This window comes from Manis javanica, chromosome 10 (assembly GCF_040802235.1).
Source record: "Manis javanica isolate MJ-LG chromosome 10, MJ_LKY, whole genome shotgun sequence".
Classification (NCBI taxonomy): Eukaryota; Metazoa; Chordata; class Mammalia; order Pholidota; family Manidae; genus Manis; species Manis javanica.
Window position 1 is genome coordinate 20,416,931 of NC_133165.1, and position 20,090 is coordinate 20,437,020.

General features: G+C 34.9%; 1 protein-coding gene across 6 annotated transcripts in view; it reads right to left on the minus strand.

Moving 5' to 3' along the window:
* Positions 1 to 20,090, minus strand: part of NAP1L1 (nucleosome assembly protein 1 like 1) — a 48,473-nt gene that overhangs the window by 17,204 nt on the left and 11,179 nt on the right. The window contains exons 3-16 of one of the 6 annotated variants that reach the window (XM_037003657.2): positions 18,242 to 18,327; positions 16,230 to 16,332; positions 9,963 to 10,104; positions 9,600 to 9,680; positions 8,761 to 8,889; positions 7,840 to 7,911; positions 6,958 to 7,097; positions 6,375 to 6,520; positions 6,260 to 6,279; positions 4,608 to 4,730; positions 3,817 to 3,846; positions 3,258 to 3,308; positions 2,163 to 2,232; positions 1,361 to 1,479 (exon numbers count right to left, since the gene is read on the minus strand). In XM_037003657.2, the coding sequence (XP_036859552.1) occupies positions 2,197 to 2,232; positions 3,258 to 3,308; positions 3,817 to 3,846; positions 4,608 to 4,730; positions 6,260 to 6,279; positions 6,375 to 6,520; positions 6,958 to 7,097; positions 7,840 to 7,911; positions 8,761 to 8,889; positions 9,600 to 9,680; positions 9,963 to 10,104; positions 16,230 to 16,332; positions 18,242 to 18,327 (1,159 nt within the window). In that variant the 3' untranslated portion in view covers positions 1,361 to 1,479; positions 2,163 to 2,196. Of the gene's footprint in view, positions 1 to 1,360; positions 2,233 to 3,257; positions 3,309 to 3,488; positions 3,585 to 3,816; positions 3,847 to 4,607; positions 4,731 to 6,259; positions 6,280 to 6,374; positions 6,521 to 6,957; positions 7,098 to 7,839; positions 7,912 to 8,760; positions 8,890 to 9,599; positions 9,681 to 9,962; positions 10,105 to 16,229; positions 16,333 to 18,241; positions 18,328 to 20,090 lie in introns of those variants that run through there. The other 5 variants (XR_012122000.1, XM_037003659.2, XM_037003656.2 and 2 more) reach the window with 5 other exon arrangements.

Here is a 20,090-nt window from a genome sequence, read left to right on the forward strand (position 1 = left end):
ATTTTAGAACTGGAGACATGGCATAAATGAACACTGATAATTCCTCAAAGCTCCAAAGAAACAATTCCTCTGCAAACCACATCCCCCTTATATAACAAGACGAAATATCTACCCCTTCCACTTTGGCAATAGCTATTTCCTAAAGGAATGGGAAAAAAAAAACAGTAGTGGTTTTACTACTTAAGTTCATTAAAAATGGGATTCTATCTTTAGATTAATATTTTTTTAGTTTAGAAAAAGCTGTGTTCACATGAGCTATGGGCCAAAAAGCAAAAAACAAAATCGGCACAGAATGTCTAACCAAAGCAACCAAAACCATTTTGGAAATAAAGAGGAAAAATATGAGGTGTTTTCATGGCACTGTTTTCCTATAAACTTTTACAATTGGTTAAGGATTTCCAGTAGTTTGAATTAAAATCTCAGGAGAGAAATGGATAGTACTACTACACAAATAACAAAATGTGTTCACATCTAAGACCCTAATATTCAGTTTTCAAAATGGAAGCTCTACGACCTCCAAGAATGGACTCAATGTAACTTTATTAAGAGCAGAAACTCTGGGCCATAGTTCACACTCACTGTCAAAGCTTTTAAGTTCACCACAAAAAAATTAACAGTAATTAGCCTGAGGTATTTTAAATGTGGCTCTGCAGTCTCAAATTCAATAACATTTTTCTCCCCTAAATATGGGTCTTATTTCTACTTTAATACCCTGATCTCTGCAGTATTTACAACAAGATGGTCACAACTAAAATACCTGGAAATAATCCTTAGATCTTTTGAAATAGTTGCTCATCCATCACCCCTATTATAAAACTGGAGCCACACAAAGAACTTCGAGTGTTGCTGATCAGATCCAGAACCTGTATTTCCCAGTTTCATTATCAAACTCTGGTAATGCTGAAAGGCATACTTTTGGTACATACTAACCCAATTTTTGAGCTTTTAATTAGATTGAAACATTTCAGAAAATTTAACTTAATATGCCTTAACACATCTGTGAGGTAGTTAAGTAAACAGTACTACCCATTGTAATACACAGTAAACAGAAGCACAGGTAAATGATATACTTATACTTTAAGCAATAAAAGTGGAAATTAACCATAGAGGCTTGGGACCTTCACTCACTATAGCTCTAACCAAAGGAGATAAAATTTAACATTGAATATTTCTCTTCAAAACACATCATTTAAGATTCTGTCATTCTTTTTTAGTTTCTTATTAGTAACTGCAGTACCTCTTCCTAAGTTGGCACCCTTTCTTTCTTCAATATGGTAAACTGGGTACAACAATTCAAGCTAGGCTTTTGCTTCTATCTGCTTTAGTACAAAATTAAGATATTACCTATGAGAACTAAATATTATATTTGACATTTTTATTTTAGACTGAAAAAACAAAAACAGGCAAACAGCAAAAAACTTGAATATGCTTGTCAAATGACGTAAAATTCATCCTTTCCAGGGAAGCAGAAGGTAGACCCTACCACAAAGAAAAGACGCTAAATTAATGAAGGCTAAATTTAAAAGTACAGTTAAAATAGTGAGGCTTAACTTCTGAAAAGACCAGGTTTTATTCACCTCCCTGTGGTAATCAATAACCATACCATGAATTAGGTTTCTTTATAGTTAAACTATATCACCTAAAATAAAAAAATCTCTTTTTAACAATCTAAGTTACCAGATATGGTCTTACTGGAAATTCTTAACCATATAACTGTCTTAACAAGTTTCTATTTTTTCAATGATGAAGTATCTTTTAGTATAAGTCACTGCATTTCTATAACAAAGTAATGAAAGGCACACGAGTGCAAGCAAACTTAAACCCATTCAACTATCAGCTAAAATAATACTTTGGTTCTTCAGGAAAAAGATTAGCAAAACAAAAAGTTTCATTCAACACTTCTGTTCATTTTCACAGCTGTAATCTAACAGTTGCATGATAAAAAGTACTCAGAAGAACCAAACTATGTAGCAATGAAATGAGCATGCATGAGAGAATCTGTGCATTCAAGGTTTCTGGCAGAAAAACTATAGTTAAAATGCTAGGTAGAACAAACTGGTCTTTAAAATTTTAGTTCCTTTCCTTTAAAAAAAAATGAGTCTACCAAGAAAATACAAAAACATAAGGCTGTAAGTAAATAATAGCTGTGTTTAGGCTATTACAGTGCAGGCTGTCCTCAAGGCCACCCATCCTGCTTCACTGCTGCTTGCACTCTGCGGGGTTGTGATCCTTCTGTTAAAGGAGAATAACACGTCAATCCACCTTTTTCTATGTGTTTCAGTTAATTTTTCAACAACAATTAACTACCTTAATTACCATATTAAGCCATTCTATCAAAATTTTTGCCTAATTAGAGAAATAGTATAGCAATGATGGGAAATTATGCATGTTATCAACTCACAAAAATGCTAAAATAAAGCCCAAATTTTACAAAGTATGAGCTCCATAAAATGAAACCACAAGCCACCATCTTAGAAAATAATCAAGCAATGTACAGTAGTCCTATTACCCATTATTTCTGCCTTTCCACTGATCAGTTATTTGAAATTACTAATCTATTCATATTTAGCTGTTAAAGAGTAATTCATATTATTAAGACTAACGAGTTTTAACTATCCTCTATTACGGGCTCAGTAGGTTAAAAGAATCTTCTGGATAAAAATATCCATAATCCAGCATAATGCATTAAAGAGAAGCCAGAAGTTTCAAATGAACCCTAATAATGTGTGAACAGACTGGGTCTCTCAGAGATGAAGAGCTGCTTGGGAGACTATAAAGAACAGTACTGCTCCCCTATTCCCGAGCACTCCTATATTCAGATGACTTACTAAAAAACTTAACCTCTGCTTACAAGGTTTCCTATGGAGGAAAAACAACATGGTAAAGAATAAAGAACCCAACATGCTTTTATAAAATTGGGGGAAAAAAAAGCCCCAAGATAATGTATCATTAAAAGAGAAGCCTAGGATGTACTTAGCATGAAACTAGGAAAAATACGTGGTCAGAACAAAAATAAAAATTTCTTAGGCAAGGTATTCTGAAATTACATGTACTACTGAAAGCCAGTAAGGATCAAAAAAGGAAAAAACAATATATATATGCATGTACATATGTACATGCATATGTATGTGTGTATGTATTTATCTCCAGTTCTTACTGAAGATTTTAATGGACAAAAATGAGCTTTATATTCAGAAGCACCAACTCTTATTTAACCTGTCTTAAACTGAATAGAAAGCAGCACTGATTTTGCTCACCTTTGGGTCATAGTCTGGATCATTTTCTTCATCTCCTTCTTCTTCCCCTTCCTATATTAAAGTTCAAAATGCATCCATGAAGTAAGTAAATAGTAGGGAGAAATGGCTCATAATGTAGGGAGAATTTATTACAAGTTACTCTATGGGTCAACAGACTTTCATGATTACAGAGTTTGGTGACAATGCAATTTAATTTGAAAGCTTCTAATATGAAAAATTTCCCAACACAACTTGAGACATCCAGACAGCTTTTATTGAAAAGATTTACTGCAGCCAACGTTGAAAAAGTTTACTGCAGCTTTTGACTTCTTCAAAGAGCTGATAACCCTGCAGCAGAACAGAATTATTTGAAATAAAAAAATTGTTCTGAGTTTTGCAATTTATTTATTGAAACCTTATACATACATTGTTTGGCTGTAGAATTCTAAAATCATATTTTTTTCCAAAAATGTTATCCCATATCACAGAATAATGATTATAGCAAAGGAATACATAAGTCACTCAATTTGCTTCTCAATGTGTTAAACAGAGAACTATTTGCTCATTTGGTAAACATTACCTCATCCGCTTCTTCACCTTCTTCATCATACTAAAAAGGGAAAAAAAAAATGAAGTTTGACTGAAGCTAACAAATATTTGAGAATAGCATTAGTTATATCCACCCTCGTATCCTCTATTACCTTAAGAGGAACAGTACTTTTCCTCCAGTGACTGATCAATAAACAACTGAGGCAATCAGTGCAGTATCATGGTCTAAACCCAGCAATTTAAACCATTAATACAATAATATAATCTTGGATGAAGTGTGATCAGAAAATTATTAGTCTTAAGTACTATTATCTGCCTATAGTTATATGTGGAATACAATTCATGACAAGGACCTAGAGCCTACTTGAATGATTGTCATTTAGCAATGAAGATATCCAATTTCTGAGGGTTACCTAATTTTGTCTTGTTACTTAATATTCCTCTGGATTCAAATTCTATGCTTCCCATAATAAATATTGTTATGTAAGCACTAAAATACATTCCAAGTGTGTTTTGTTTGGTCAAAGACCAAACAGGTAGTAGATCAACAACAGTTAATCAAACCTGTGAAGTTACACTAATTCAGAGTGCTCTTCCTATTAGCCTGAAAATAAAGACTACTACAATTGAACCCAAAGATTTTAGAAGGACCTATTTAAGACAATTCAGCAAAGTTATCTACAGGACATCAACAATTAAACTAATTTTGAATTATTCCATCTTGCTTTTTAGAAATCACATCTACTCATTACATTAAACCTCTCCTGAGTTCTGACTTCCAAACCCTCACCCAAGCAATTCCACTGCAGGGCCCAGACTCACATCATCATCATCATCTTCAATAGCTTCCCCAGTGAAGTATAACACTGATCTTGGAATTATACGCTCACGTAAAAAGTGACCAATTTCAAAGTCTGCAGCAAGGATAGCTTCAGCATCATCATCCTTATTAAGAAAACGAAAATCTGATTACTTTATTTAATTTGGTATATGCAAGACTCTTGAGTTTAAATCGTATGAAGAAACTCTCAGCTTCACTTTTAACTGTCACTTTTAAAATTAGCTTACAAATGTGATGAGTTATCTACACATGGTCTAGGTTTACAAGCTTTTAATAAAAATTGTTTAAAAGTTATTTAGCAGGCACGCATACACAGAAATTTTGGGAAATAAAAATTAGAACTCATTGCTTAGTTTTTTTCTGGCTTAAAGTTAAAATATAGAAGCAACTGTTACATTACTGCAATTTTCCTTTTAAAATATTAACTATTGAAAATTCTATATAGAATATTACTAAGAATCTCTGGTTTTATAACATTAAGTATATGGCACATAATGTAAGACCCCAAAGGATCACTTCACACTCCCTAAGGCAGTACCCAAGCAGGTATATAACACCAAATGAGGAGACAGAGTCCTATTTGATCCTAAAGACTAAGTCAATCTATTTAAATTGTTATACTAAACAATGTGTTAACATTTTGTGAATTCCATGAATGTTTACTGATTAATCAACATAATCTACTCTAAAACAATAATAAAAGAACACAAAAAGGGGGAGTGGACTTTGAAGGAAATAATTCTAATTACAGGTGGAGGTGGTCTATCAGTAACCACTTAAGACTTTCAGTTCCATGAACATGTTAACAGACAAAAAACAAACAGAAAAACCCACTTGAACACAAGCTCCAAATCCTCACACCTTTTGACAACAGAATAGCATGAATCTCTATTATTTATGCTCAGAACTTCTTTCTTTTACCTAAATTCACATGCTGCTTTCTAATCTCCATTTCTGTCCTATAAAAGACCTTCTAAGCCAAGCCAGTTACTACTCTTTACAGGCAGAAATAGATGCCTTTTGCAGATTTGGTATCTAGGCCTCAGCCAAAACTACTCTCAAGTATTCAAAATGAAAAATTTCTAATTCCATATTTATCAAACAATTTAAACTACCTCAGTTAATTTCAAGAACGTGGTCAACAGAAAACCAAATTCAAAACATACCTAACCTACCCTGCCTACATAGATTTCTCTGAGGTGGTTGTTCCTCATTCCAGGCTATCTGCCAGGCACAGTCACAGGTCTTGGCTCTATGGCTACAATATGAAACCATACTTCCACTGGTATAACAAATACAGAAAGAGTTGTAGTCAGAATGTGGTTAGAGTTTAGAAAATAGTATAAATGGCTCAGTACAATCTAATTTCAATGAGGGAGGAAACCCAAATAGTACTGAGAATTTGAATTCCCCTTAAAGCAATATTTCCAAGTCTCCAAAAAAATGAAAATCTGTAGCCTCCCAGCATTTCTGTAAGCATTATGAATGAAACAATTTCAAATGCAAAAAGGTCTTCACGTTGCATGCCTCAGAACAAAATGTTAAAGCAGCCAACTGTCCCACTCCTCACTTTTGAGGACTAGTCTTTTAATGTTATATACAGTGAACAGTTCAACAAATAAATTTAACTTACCAGATCTCCACTCTCAGGAACTGCAAAATTGAGAAAAGAAATTCAAATGAATAAAAAAATTAATCAAAGCCTATAATAAAACAACCCTTAATAACCAAACCAAAACACTATTTACCTTCAGGAGGGGCAAAAAAATTGAAGAAAGAGTCATTGGAAACTGTTTTAGTCACAGTACGAACTGTCCCACGTCCCTTGTGTTTTTGCTTCTTCTTAATGGTTTTCAATGTGACGTTCTTTCCTTTTTTCCAATCTATCTGGCACCTTCCAAAACAAAGGGAAAAAATCTATCACAACAGATTACTTTCAATTACTAGGAGAGTTGAGATTTTTTCCAATTAAATATATTTAGATTTCAACTTTTAGAGGGAAAAGCTGGTTCAAGTGCTTTCTGTAGCAGTATAAAGAAAAATATTTTATTTAAATTTTTTCAATAAATATTCACATTGAGCACAAACTCACAATATAATAAATTTAAATGTGCAATCTTCCTTTGGAGAAGTATCGGTACAACTATGGGCCAAGAAGTCAAGGTAAAAAATTAAGCTATTCTCAAAAAACATTTTATTGAAATGTTTGGTGATAAACTATGAGTGTATATGTATACATATCAAGCATATGCTAGTAAATACCAAGTATCACAAATGATTAAGTACAACAAAAACAACTTTGACATCCTGTTAAAGTAGAATTAAACTCACCCTGTACAACCCATAATTTCTGGTCCATCAAAAGAAAAGGGATCAGCATCATCTGGTTCTGACCTCATCCTGTATGTCTTTGTCAACACTTCATTTGTGAAATATTCATTGGGTTCAAAGTGAAACTCTAAGACAAAACTCTTAAAAAATATAAAAATTAGTTAAGTTCCTATATCAATTTCAGTGCCTTAGTAAATAAAACAATCTGTGATTTTCATAAATAAAAAATTCTAAGTGACGTTTTTCCTACTTTGGGAAAGGGTCAGATAAATCCCAAATTACGTTAAAAGCAAAACAAGGCACAAAATAAACTGAATAAAATGTAATTCAGCTTACAACTATTTAGTAACATGTTTACAAACAGGTAAGGCACACCTGAAGAAACTGCCAAGCCCTCTTCCCTCAATCCCCAAAGAGAAATTTAAATCTTAGATCAAAACCTAAGCTTGACAGATAAAATGCCCAACCTTACTACATGCAATAGAAGAATCTATAGCATATTTATAAGCTTTGCCCAAACTTCACATAATACTGACTATTCTGTTGGGGGAGAATCTGTTGGCCTATCTTTATCTTTTGTAATAGGAAAGTGCAGGGAGACAGGGCCCTCTAACAGTCTTGTTTTGTATAATTCCCAGACATGTGCCTTTTAATACACAATCAGTATTTTCTTTTATGTTATCTAGGATCAAGGGCTGACTACATTTCAAAAATAGTTTTATGTCTAAAGGGAGAAAAAGGAATACTGAGTCACCATCATCAACATCCAATTTCTTCTCATTCCATCTCTAAACCTTCAATATTACCTTTTTTACAAAGTTCCATTTATCTACCTATAAACATCTAATGTTACAAATTGGATATATTTCAAAGTTCTTTTACCATAGGCTGACCAGCATCTGAGAACTTCACTTTAATATCTTTCAAGTGCTTCAGTATGGGTTCATCATGTTCCTTCAAATTAAAAAAAATATTAAAAATGAGTAACAGCATTTTAGGATTAGTGTTCTATTACTGGACAATAAACACTTAGTGGAGACATTTTATAGTGAGATTTTCTACAACAATTGTTAGCCATAAGACTTACTGTCCAGATTATATCTTATACTGAAGCTAGTTTATTTAGTTCTACTTTCTTCTGCCAGTGGTAGAAAAAAAGTGACTAAATAGGTAATACACCACTAAATAGACTCTAAGAGCTTTCCCTTCTGCTTGATCTCCTTTGCTAAAGGAGAAATACAAGAGTTACTGTTTTGAAATCTTCACATTAACTTCCAACACTCAAACTATATGTAAGGCAACAAAAATACTACAATGTAGGTGGTCAGAGGCTCAGATGTTTCTACTAGGAGAGGTAAAGTTTCTTAGAAAAAGTGACAGCTGTGTCAGTTCCCCAGAGAAACTGACACCTGTGAGAGTGAAACATCTTTGTAGTATTCCTTTAAAATGCAAAGCTTCCTTGAAATAGTTTCAGACTGAAAAGGTCTTTTGAGTTAAGATAACTGAAACTGTTAAAACTATCCTACCTCCTTAACAAGGAATCTAACAACAACAAAGGGCTGTGAGAAAGCACCAGTCAATGATGAGCAATTATCAAAGGAACCACTTCATTACCTAATTTTTGAAAATAAATCATAATCTATTGATTATATTAATCAAAGCTGCAATTTTCCTTCTACAGATAACAAGTGTTCAAAAGAAAGCTATTATTCTATCAAGGTCCACAATGAAGAAACTGGTCATCACAGCCATTTAAATTTCAAAGACTTATCCTTTGAGGTAAATTGATATTTTTAATATTACCTGAACCATATCACTGAGCAGGTCGACATTCTTAAAAACAGTCAACCAAAATTCAGGAATTCCCTTGGGGTCTTCTTTCTCTTCATCCTTTTTCTCATCTTCAATCTTGGCCTTTTCTTTCAGCTCCTCCTTGGTAAATGACAGCATTCATTACTGACATCTGTATTAGACCAGCCCTCCTGATAAAAGCTTACCCATCCCTTAACTTACATGCAGTATACAGAAACCAACAAGCCCTCGATGGCCAATTATAACTTTCAGCCAAGTAAGTCCTAGTCAGATTGTGTCAGCACTGCTCTTACCCACACCAAACTCTACTTCTATAAATATTGCTACTACTCTGCCCTCTCCAAAAGAGAAGCACAACTGTGCGCTGTAGGGCTAACAGTTTTAGGGTAAAAAATTTAAAACTTCAGTAAAAATAAAGACTTACAATAAACAGGAAAAACCAACAAATATAAACCTAGTCCAGTACCTCACCCCTTGGTGCTCAAAAAATATTATATTCCCTTTACCAACATTAAAATGGCAAGGCTGGATGAACAGGGTCACGTGACAGAACATTGGATTTGTCACAACTCTGTCATTTATTAATGGTGGGCAAGTCACTTAGCAGCCTCCATTTCTTCACTGAAAAATGAGAACAATCCTTTGCATGTCATCATGAAGTTCAAAGGAAGTTTACATGAACCCATTAACTTTAAATATTACAAAAATGTAAGGAAAAAGTGAACCTGGGTACAGATGTTGCCCAGCAACAGTGGCTCATCTGTACTCATTATCCAATATAGAATTATTTCCAAGGTATAAAAACACTCTAAATTAAAGGTGATACCAACCGAAATTTCATCCTCCTCATCTGGTTTCCACTCAGATTCTTCTTCTGTAGGTTCATAAATTGCATTAATGATCTCAAATCGCTGAAATGATGGGGGGGAAAAAAACCTTGCATAAAAATATTGGCATCTGAGCTAAAAAAAAAAGCTGTTTCTCATTAAGGACTCTAATAAATTTAATTAATGCATACAACAATTTGAATTGCTATTATTGATAGTTTTCCCAAATCCTTCTACATTACCATTTTGCAGTGGTTTAAAGACTAAACCACCAGAGACCTAAAAACTAAACCACCTGCAAATTTGTTTTCATTTCCAGGACTTTATTATCTGCTCAAAAAATAAAACAATAGTAGAAAGCATTACCTTGTCAAATAGAGGCTGGTAAAGAACAGCATACTTCCTTTCAAGATCATGGACTTCCTCATAGAATTTGGCTTCTATATGTGCACATTTAACTTGAAGGTTTTTGAGAGCATTCACTCGTCTTTTAACTACCCTAGGCAAGCTGAAAGGTTAAAAAGCACTAGTTACCCAGCTCACAGTAAAGCAAGCGTCACACTTCTTCCATAAAATTGAAACTGAAGCATAAAAGTTAGTGTATGATAGGTTTCCTATTTGAAGTAAAAGGTATATTCAAAGTAATTAAAATTCAAGAGCTTTATTTAATACAAGGACTTCTTGACTACAAAATATTTCAAAAGTGGAAATTTAACCAGTACACTAAATTGGTAAGAAAATATAAATCACACCATGAACCCTTATCTTTCACTGTAGCAAGTTCCAGCACTGGATCTGTCAGTGCCAGCACCTGACGTGTAAAATGCAGCCTATCTTATAAAGTTGAAAGTCATGCACTAACAACCTAACTTGGAGAGTAACAATGATAACCTTGATTTTTCAAAATGTATCATCTCACCTGTATCAGTTATGGTTAGGGGTAAAGGAGGGGAGCCACAATGTGTATTAGGAAAAATGATCATTTTATAGTCTATCTATTTTTAGTCTCTGTATTTAATTTGGAACTTTAAATTATACTAAATGAGAGTAATATATTATGAAAGGATAGGGATTATTCTTAGTAACACCTCTGAGGTAATTCATATTTCACTCCACTCACTACAGATTTTTAAAGGTTATACGTGCCTCACTTATGAGCTCAGTGAAGTATGACTGAACTTATAAACCCCTCTACCAACCAAAAAATGGTCTCTCAAAATTTACCTAACTTTAAGGAATATGTGCAACAGATTTAGACCCCAGGTTAGAATTTCCTGCCATAGACAGACTGTTGTAAATCAAATAATTCTTTTACTTAACCACTATTTTAGTTACTATAATCAAGAGTAAAAACCAAACACCTACAGATAACAAGTTTTTATTTCTTATAATTTAAAAAAGCTTAAATAAATATTCTGTCAAGGTGGTGAAATAGCATGGGTTGATAGCCTCCCCACAACTCTTTATCTCAAACAAAACAAAACAATCAATCCTAGGAACTTTAGAACCAAGAACTATTCCAGGCACACAGACATACACACACCTCATGAGCACTTCTGAGTAAGCCTTAGCTGGTACACAGCATGCTGCTAGTTGGGGAGGGGAGAGGAGAGGATGGTCTGAGTAGGGTAGCTGTGGAGACAGGTCAGGAGCAAGTTTTTTCCAAGAAAGCTGTAAGCTCTGCACCTGTTTTTCAACAATCACCTTGGCCCTTCCCAGAGCCCAGTGCTAGCATTTCTAAGGTAACAGGAAGAACGGTGAAAGCTAGACTGCCTCAAGGCTTTTACAACAGTCCCTCTGCCAGCCCTCCAATCCAGGCACAATGCATTACAACCAAAGGAAACTGCCTCCCCTCAAAGCAGACAAGAATAACTGCCTGGAATTGCCACATATTTTTTAGCCTGAGGAGACTAGAGTTCTCCTAAGGCTACCCCATCCCTTTTCCCTTAAACTCCACAGGACTATCAAAAACCAGAGTCTGATCTTCATTCCTCCCACCATACTGACTACTGGAGTGACTCATGTCACTCAGTGTATCTGAGCTCTAAGGTCAAAATAACTAGACATGAGGGGAATACAAGTTTTATGAAAGATATATTTGTCATCTGAAGCAACATTATTAGACTAAAAAATAATGTAAACATATTTAAGGAGATGAGGGAAGATATTAAAAATATGAAACAAGACTAAGAAATCTAAGCAAGTGGAAGTGTTAAGTATGAAAAATGCAGTAACCAAAGTAACCAACAAATAGGGTAAACATGACAGAGTCAACTAAAGGAGAAGTCCATGATGTTGAACAAGCTCTCCAGAAAGACAGTAGGACAGACAGAAAAGCTTTTGAGATATGGATGACAAAAGTAGCAAAAGCTGAAAAAACAGAGAAGGGAGGTGGGTATTTGAAGAAATGAGAATAAATTTCTCAGAATTAAAACCAATGTGAAAATCCTTACTCCAACCCCTAGACATGTTAATATGATTCATGAATATCAAAGACAAAAGAAAATTCTAAAGGTGTTCAATGAAAAGGCAAATAACCTATCGAGGAAAAGGAATCAGATAGACATCAGGTTTCAAAAAAAAAACACCACATGAAAGAAGAAATGAATTTTAAGGTGTTTAAGAACTGTGAGCTTATAATTTTATTATAGTCAAACTACTATTCAGAAATGAAGGCAAAATAAAAATTGCATGAGGTGTATCAGGCTCTAGAAATATGACACAGATAGCCATTTACAGTCATTAAAAATAATTTCTGAGTAAAAGGTATGGGTGGTCAAATAATTAGTAAACGTTATTGTTGCCTTGAAAGAAATAAAGACTAGAGAACTGTATAAACAACACAGACATTGGTAAATTTAAAGAATCAACAGAAGTGAATAAACTTCAGTATTAGGTTATGTCACTTTACCATTAACAAAAAAACAGAATGCAATAACTTTAAAACCAGCAGAAGACAGGTTGAACTGTTCAATGGAAAGCAAAAAAGGAAAAAAAAGTACAATAAATTAAAAAATAAGGAACTATGGTAGCAATTAAGTAGAATACCAGTTTCAAGAAATGTAAAGAATTTGAAATTACTAATAAAGAAGCAAACATTCCCACTAGAGTAAGACACAAGGATGGAAAAAGACATGCCAGGTAAATAAAACCAAAATGAAGCTAGGGGTAACTGTCTTAATAACAGACAGAGTTTATGAAAAAAAAAAATACAATATACAAAGGACATTTTACACTGGTAAACTGGAAACAGAACAAGATATATACATCACAAACATGTACTTAGTAATACAGCTTCAAAATCTATCAACCCACAACTAGCAGAATTACACATAAATTACATGAGGATCTTTAACACAGTCCCTCCTAGAAACTGTTCGATTAAGCAGAAATAAAGAGAAGCTGAACAATAAATTAGTAAGCTTGAGCTGTTAATTCCAGTACGTAAATCTGCACACTCAATATGCAAAGAACATCTACAAAAATGGAATACTAAGACCATAAAAGATACAGATTAATTTTTTTTCATCAAATGAACTAAGCATTCAATTAAGGAAATTGGAAAGAATAGAGCAAACCCAAATAAGGAGAGTTCCAAAACCACAAAGGTGAAAGCTGATTTTCTGAAGAGTTTTTCAACTGAATATACAGTTAATTTCTATCTTAATACAAGTTGTTCACAAAAATGGGAGAAAGTAAAAGCAGCCCTAATCGTTTCATTAGGCAACTGAAACCCTGACTCTAAAACCAGGGGATAAAACTACTATCCCCTCAAAGTTTCTCTTCTGCACATATATATGCACATGCAAGCCCACTTCACCAGTTAAGGACCCTATATAAAACATCAACTATGCCAACTCAATGGTGTAATAGTAATATATCAAGATCAAGTTCATTCCAATAATGCAAGGCTAGTTTGATACCTGAAATATGTATTTCCAAAAATATTTAATTGTACTTAATAGATTCTAAGAAAAAGTCAAAAGACCATCATCTGAATTGACACAGAAAAAAAGTCATTAAAAAAAATCTTAAATGGGCACTAACCAAATTTAATGTGGAGATTTTATATACTTTCCCGGCTAAGACTGAAAATAAGACAAAGATTCCCATTTTAAAGGGTAACGTGTAACAGTACCAACAGAAGAGTACCAAAAGTCTTGGGCAATATTATATATTATAAAAAAAGAAAAAAAAAAACCATGAGGTGTACGTAATGGGTAAGATTAGAGCTAAAACTGCTTTACTTGCAGGTAAGATCTTTTGCCTATAGGAGACAAAAAACAGAACAAATAAGTGTACCACTGTTTCTGGATGTAACCATCAACTTTAAAAAAATCAATAGCACCCTTATCTACATCAAGAACAGTCAATCAGAAAATAACAATAAAAAATAAAAAAAAGATACTATTCACAACAGTGACACAACTGAGTATATAGGAATTAACCAAGAATAGACTATGAAGAAAATTTTGTTCATAGGAGACAAAGTACAACCTGAATAAATACAAGAATATGGATGAGACAATGTAATATTAAAAAACATGTAATTATCTACCACGTTAATCTACATAATCAATGTTATTTCCTATAGAAATCCCAGTTTGGTTTTTTTCTTCAAAAGAACCCCAATGAACTTACTGTCAACTATTATGTGGGATAAAGCTCTACACACAGGCCAGCCTTAAGAGTGTGCTCTGTGGAGGGCTGGCAACGAAGAGAGCACCACACAGGCCGGATCTGAAGACATACTACCGTAAAGCCACAGCAAGTGTGACAGACAGAGACAGACAGGACACCAAGGAAATGTTAAGACCACTCAACAGGTGTTTACAATAAACTGACATGCAATAAAGGTGGTATTACAAATGGGGAAAGAACAAACTGTTTTCATGAAGTGCTATAAAAACTAGCTCACTAAAATAGAAAAGAAAGGAACTAGATGCCTATTTATACCAAATACAAAAGTGGACTACGGAGGGATTAAAGACCTTAAAGGTGACAAGTAAAACTGGTCAACAGGAAATGCAGAAAGAAGTAGAAAGGACTTTTTAACCTCAAATACAGTCATGGGTTGAAATACTAAACAAAAACTTGAGGATGTCTCTTCTGTTCAATGAAGGATGCTATGTATGGATAAAGTTAACAGAAATAACACAACAGATTGTTATTTACGAAATCTAAAACTCCTTAAGGAATTAACACCTAAAATACACAAGAACTCCTGCAAAACAAAAAAGATAGTAAGCACCAACAGGAAAAAAGACAAAAGGTACAAATGAGCAACAGAAAAGGCTCAAACTAGAAGACACTCTTGAGAGAAATTAAAGAGGTCACTAACAAATGGAAACTCATCCCATGCTCCTGGCTAAGAATAATTAATATCGTCAAAATGGCTATCCTGCCCAAAGCAATATACAGACTCGATGCAATCCCTATCAAATTACCAACAGCATTCTTCAATGAACTGGAACAAATAGTTCAAAAATTCATATGGAACCATCAAAGACCCCGAATAGCCAACCCAACCCTGAGAAGGAAGAATAAAGTGGGGGGGGGGAATCTCGCTCCCCAACTTCAAGCTCTACTACAAAGCCACAGTAATCAAGACAATTTGGTACTGGCACAAGAACAGAGCCACAGACCAGTGGAACAGAATAGAGACTCCAGACATTAACCCAAACATATATGGCCAATTAATACTTGATAAAGGAGCCATGGACATACAATGGGGAAATGACAGTCTCTTCAACAGATAGTGCTGGCAAAACTGGACAGCTACATGTAAGAGAATGAAACTGGATCACTGTCTAACCCCATACACAAAAGTAAACTCCAAATGGATCAAAGACCTGAATGTAAGTCATGAAAACATGAAACTCTTAGAAAAGAGGCTCAAAACTCACTAAAAATCAAAAAAAAAAAAAAAATGAGCCTGTATCACTCAAGATTGGTAAAAACGAAAAACTATAAAGCTGATTGATGCCAAATGTTGACAAGGGCAGAAGGAGAAAGTAACTTTCATGCTCTGGGTAGCTGTTCTAGAAAGCAAGCTGCTAACTTAAGGTATGCATACCCATAACTACAATCCCATTGGTAACTATATCCCAAAGAAATCCTTACACACTTTGACAGTACATGCCACAAAGATAACCATTACAATAGAATTTGTATTGATGGAGCTTGGAGGCAATCTAGGTATCCATCAAAGACAAAACATGGTGGACACATAGCAGGATGTGTGGACACATTCAGCAGCTGAAAGCTACAGACTAGAAATAAATACAGACTGCAACATGAGTGGATCTTAAAAATCATAAAGCCAAGCAAAAAAATATATATATATAATCTACACTCTAGTTCTGTGCATTTCTAATCAACTTCTAAACAAATCTCAGAAATGGTAAAGATTAGTATACTTCCTGTGGAAATGAGCCAAATAAACTTTAAGAGACCAACTCTAAATTGGTGGTACCTTGCAAAATTTTAAGGTCACGAAAATCCTATTCTAGATACCAACAGACATTAGCTTTCTGCTGTTAAGTACATAGATCTGAGATGGTCTTAAAAACAGATACCCCTGCAATATTGATTAGAGAAATATAAATAAGGACTACAGAAAAGAATTTGTACCTTTCAATGTATCCTGTCGGTGTTTCTACCAGACCATCAAGTCTTTCTTGAAGGGCTGCAAGAATCTGAGGATTTTGCATCATCTGAACAGTCAGCTGACGCGCTTTAAAAACAAAGAGGGCATCAAAGAGGGATTTTATGAAAATGTATTACACTATTTTAATAGGACAACCCAATCTTGAAGTCTTCCTGACTAGTCCATAAATTATTGGTATGAATAGCAATGGCCAGCAAGCTAAAGAAAATTCACTCTAGGAAAACTGAATATTCAGGGAACATTCAGATTCTTAATGATCTCTAAATGTAGTTCATCACTCAAGGCCATTGCCACAAGAACTCTGAACAATATCCTTTCTCTTCCTGCTATCTTTTATTTTACCCACTCGTATTTTGGGAAGCTCAATGCTTCATCCAGATGCCTATCTATGTTTCTTGATCTTTGAAGGCAGACAATGCGTATCAGAAAACTGCAAATACAGTGACTTTTCAAGCCAGAGACAGATAGTGCAGCAGCCTGAATGTCTGCTGCTTATATGGTGTGCCTGTGTGTATCTGACAGAAAGCTAACAGCTCTGACGGTCAAAGGCTGTAACTAAAGCCAAACAGTATGATTAATGGCAACTAAAAAAAACTATACTCAATCCAAAGATAAACTAGATTTATTTAAAACAAATTACTTCGCTTTCTGATCTTCATCAATACAGACAGTACAAAAATCACCATTAATTGTCCTAATTATGTTTTTAAAGGTAAACTTACTTTTTTTATATTCTTTTTTTAATTTTTATATCGCTAATGCACAATTACTTGAACATTATGGTTACTAGACTCCCCCTATTATCAAGTCCCCCCCCTACATACCCCATTACAGTCACTGTCCATCAGCATAGTAAGATGCTATAGAATCATTACTTGTCTTCTCTGTATATACTGCCTTCCCCATGTCCCTAACCCCCTACATTATGTGTGTTAATTGTAAAGCCCCATTTTCCCCCTTATCCCTCCCTTCCCACCCATCCTCCCCAGTCCCTTTCCCTTTGGTAACTGTTAGTCCATTCTTCAGTTCTGTGAGTCTGCTGCTGTTTTGTTCCTTCAGTTTTTTTCTTTGTTGTTATACTCCACAGATGAGTGAAATCATTTGATACTTGTCTTTCTCTGCCTGGCTTATTTCACTTAGAATAATACCCTCAAGCTCCATCTATGCTGTTGCAAATGATAGGATTTGTTTTCTTCTTATGGCTGAATAATACTCCATTGTGTATATGTAAGGTCAACTTACTTCTGATACTCATCTCATTATTGGATGATGTATAAGGTGTGACAGCCAACAAGCCTTTAGAAATAGCAATACTGGCCACGGAGGATACAGTCCTCTACCTTTTAAAAAAATGCAGCAGGATGAAGCTGAAGCTAAAATTCAGTCGTCTTAAAACCTGAGTCACGTAAAACCTGAATATCTTTGACCCATGTCCACAGGGTGCACCTAAAGCATTCCGATTCTCGCTGCCCTTTTAAAATTATTTGCTAAAGAAAACCTTGAATGACTGACCACATTTAATAAAGGTCTCTTTTTTTGTTGTTTGGTAAAAAATACATACACACCACATATTTTCCACATATTAAATACTAAACATTCACAAATAACTCTAAGCCAGCATTGTTCGTTGAGAAGTACCAGCAAAACAGCTCCCACTCCCACCTGCAGCACTTCTAAATGCAGACAAAACTCTGGGGCAGTGGCCTGGTCACAGCTCTCCCTGATGCCTCAGTCCAGTGGCAGAGTGTAGTGACTTGCAACGCCACCATACTGCACCTTCTCCCTTATGGCCACTCCCTCGCCCTCCAACTACCAACTCCTTCCCCTCCCTCTCCCACCCTACTCCCCCACAACACAAACCATTACTGAACTGAGGTATGGGCCAGCAGAGAATGTGCACAAGGCCACCTTCACTACTCCCTCCAAAAGACATGTGCCAGGAAACACTGGCTCCTGAAATAATTGAAAATAATACCTTTGATTTTTGTTTCTTCACCAGTTTCTTCTTCTTCTACTTCTTCAACATCATCCAAATCTTGGTCAAGTTCAGACTGTTCTTTGCTATAATATCACAGTATCACACCAAGATTCAAATGAACCAATTGCAAATATATATATAAAGGAAAAACTTCATTATCTAGGTTAATAGTTAATATGCCTCTTTTGAAAATATGATATAGGAAATTCAAAAGGTAATTCAGTTCTCTAACTTCATATATAAACAAGTACAAATTGGAGGCATTTGAAATTTCACTTAAAAGCATATGGTAAAATGTTAAGTTTATACGTGAAGATTTAAAAATGGGGTATGATAGGTTTTGTTTCAGAGAATGTGATGTCACAAAGTATGCTTTCTACCCAATATCTACTGATTTTGCTCTTCTGAGCACCCTGATTTTCTATGAGCTAGCAATACACCAAGCTAAATAGTCTACATTTCCCGCCTACCTTTTAGCTAGATGTGGCTATGTGACTATGCTTTGGCATTGAGATAAAAAGCAGTAAGTCTTGTAGAACTCTGAATAAGCCTCCTTTCACAGGATGGTAGACAGATTGGAGGCCATTTTGATCTTGCTCCCTCCCTAGATTAGGATGTGATGGCTAGAGCTCCAGTAGCCATGTTGGACCATGAGGCATCCTAGAGAATGAAAGTCAACAACTAAGGATGAATAAGGTAGGAAAAACAAAGATCGTGGATCCCTGATGGTTATGGAACGACCTTGCAGCCTATACTATCTTTGGACTTTCCTCCTTTTTCTTTACTGAAGTAAAGAAATGGAGAAGAATAGTGAAAGTTCAGGAATAGACCTGAGTCTACTTCATGCTTAAGTGAAATCAGAAGGATGGTTCTAGTGAAAAAGAAGGTAAGGTAAGAAGTAGTAACATAACATTTTCCCCATTTCATCTTAATAACATAGCTTTTGAACATATTATAACCAGCTTAAAATGGGGAATAAGGATATCTAAGTCAATACATAGGGAATCAAAAATCCCTTGTATTACCTGTTTAATACTTGATTTAGATATTTAGTTGCTTTCATAGCTAGAAACAGCACTTGATAACACAGAACAGCTATTGCTCCAGTTCATTTGATTCAATCATTTATTGAACATCTAAATCTAAAGGTTTTTAAACAGGGATCCATGAAGTAGGCCACATGGCCAAGTCCAGCCCACTACTACTTTTATAAATAAAACTTTACTGGAACACAGCCACATTAATGCATTTGTGTTGTCTGTGGCTGCTTTCAACTACAACAGCAGAGTTGAGTAACTGTAACAGAGACCATATGGCCCAAATACCCTAAAATATTTAGGACTAAGTCCTTTACAAAGCAAGTTAGATGACTCCTGCTTTAAAGAATCTCCTCTTCCTACCACCCTTAAAGGGCTCACAGGCATCCAAAATTAAATAAGGTGGGGGTATGGAGAGGATCAAGCTGTCACAATCAACTTAGTCTAAGTTTACAACAAAATGAGGGTTCCAAGATGAAGACAGTAGATGGCACATATTCATCTGGTTCTTAATTTTTCTAAACCCCCACTGACATTATGGTAATAGAGTTTTTAAACAAACAGTGAAAGAGGAGGAAACAAGAGCAGCAACTTCACTGAGAACTAAAATCTAAAGCTTTTCTTTAAGCATCCCTCAGCTGTGCACTCACACCCACCCCAATCTTAACAGACAACCAAGTACTACTGTCACCTCCTAGCTAAGGAAAAACTCTTACAATGAGACCAGAACAAAAAGGGGAAGGAAAAACTTTAAGAGCAAACAGATTTATACAGGGGAAGGAAAAATCCAGAGAAAAGATTTTAGTTCT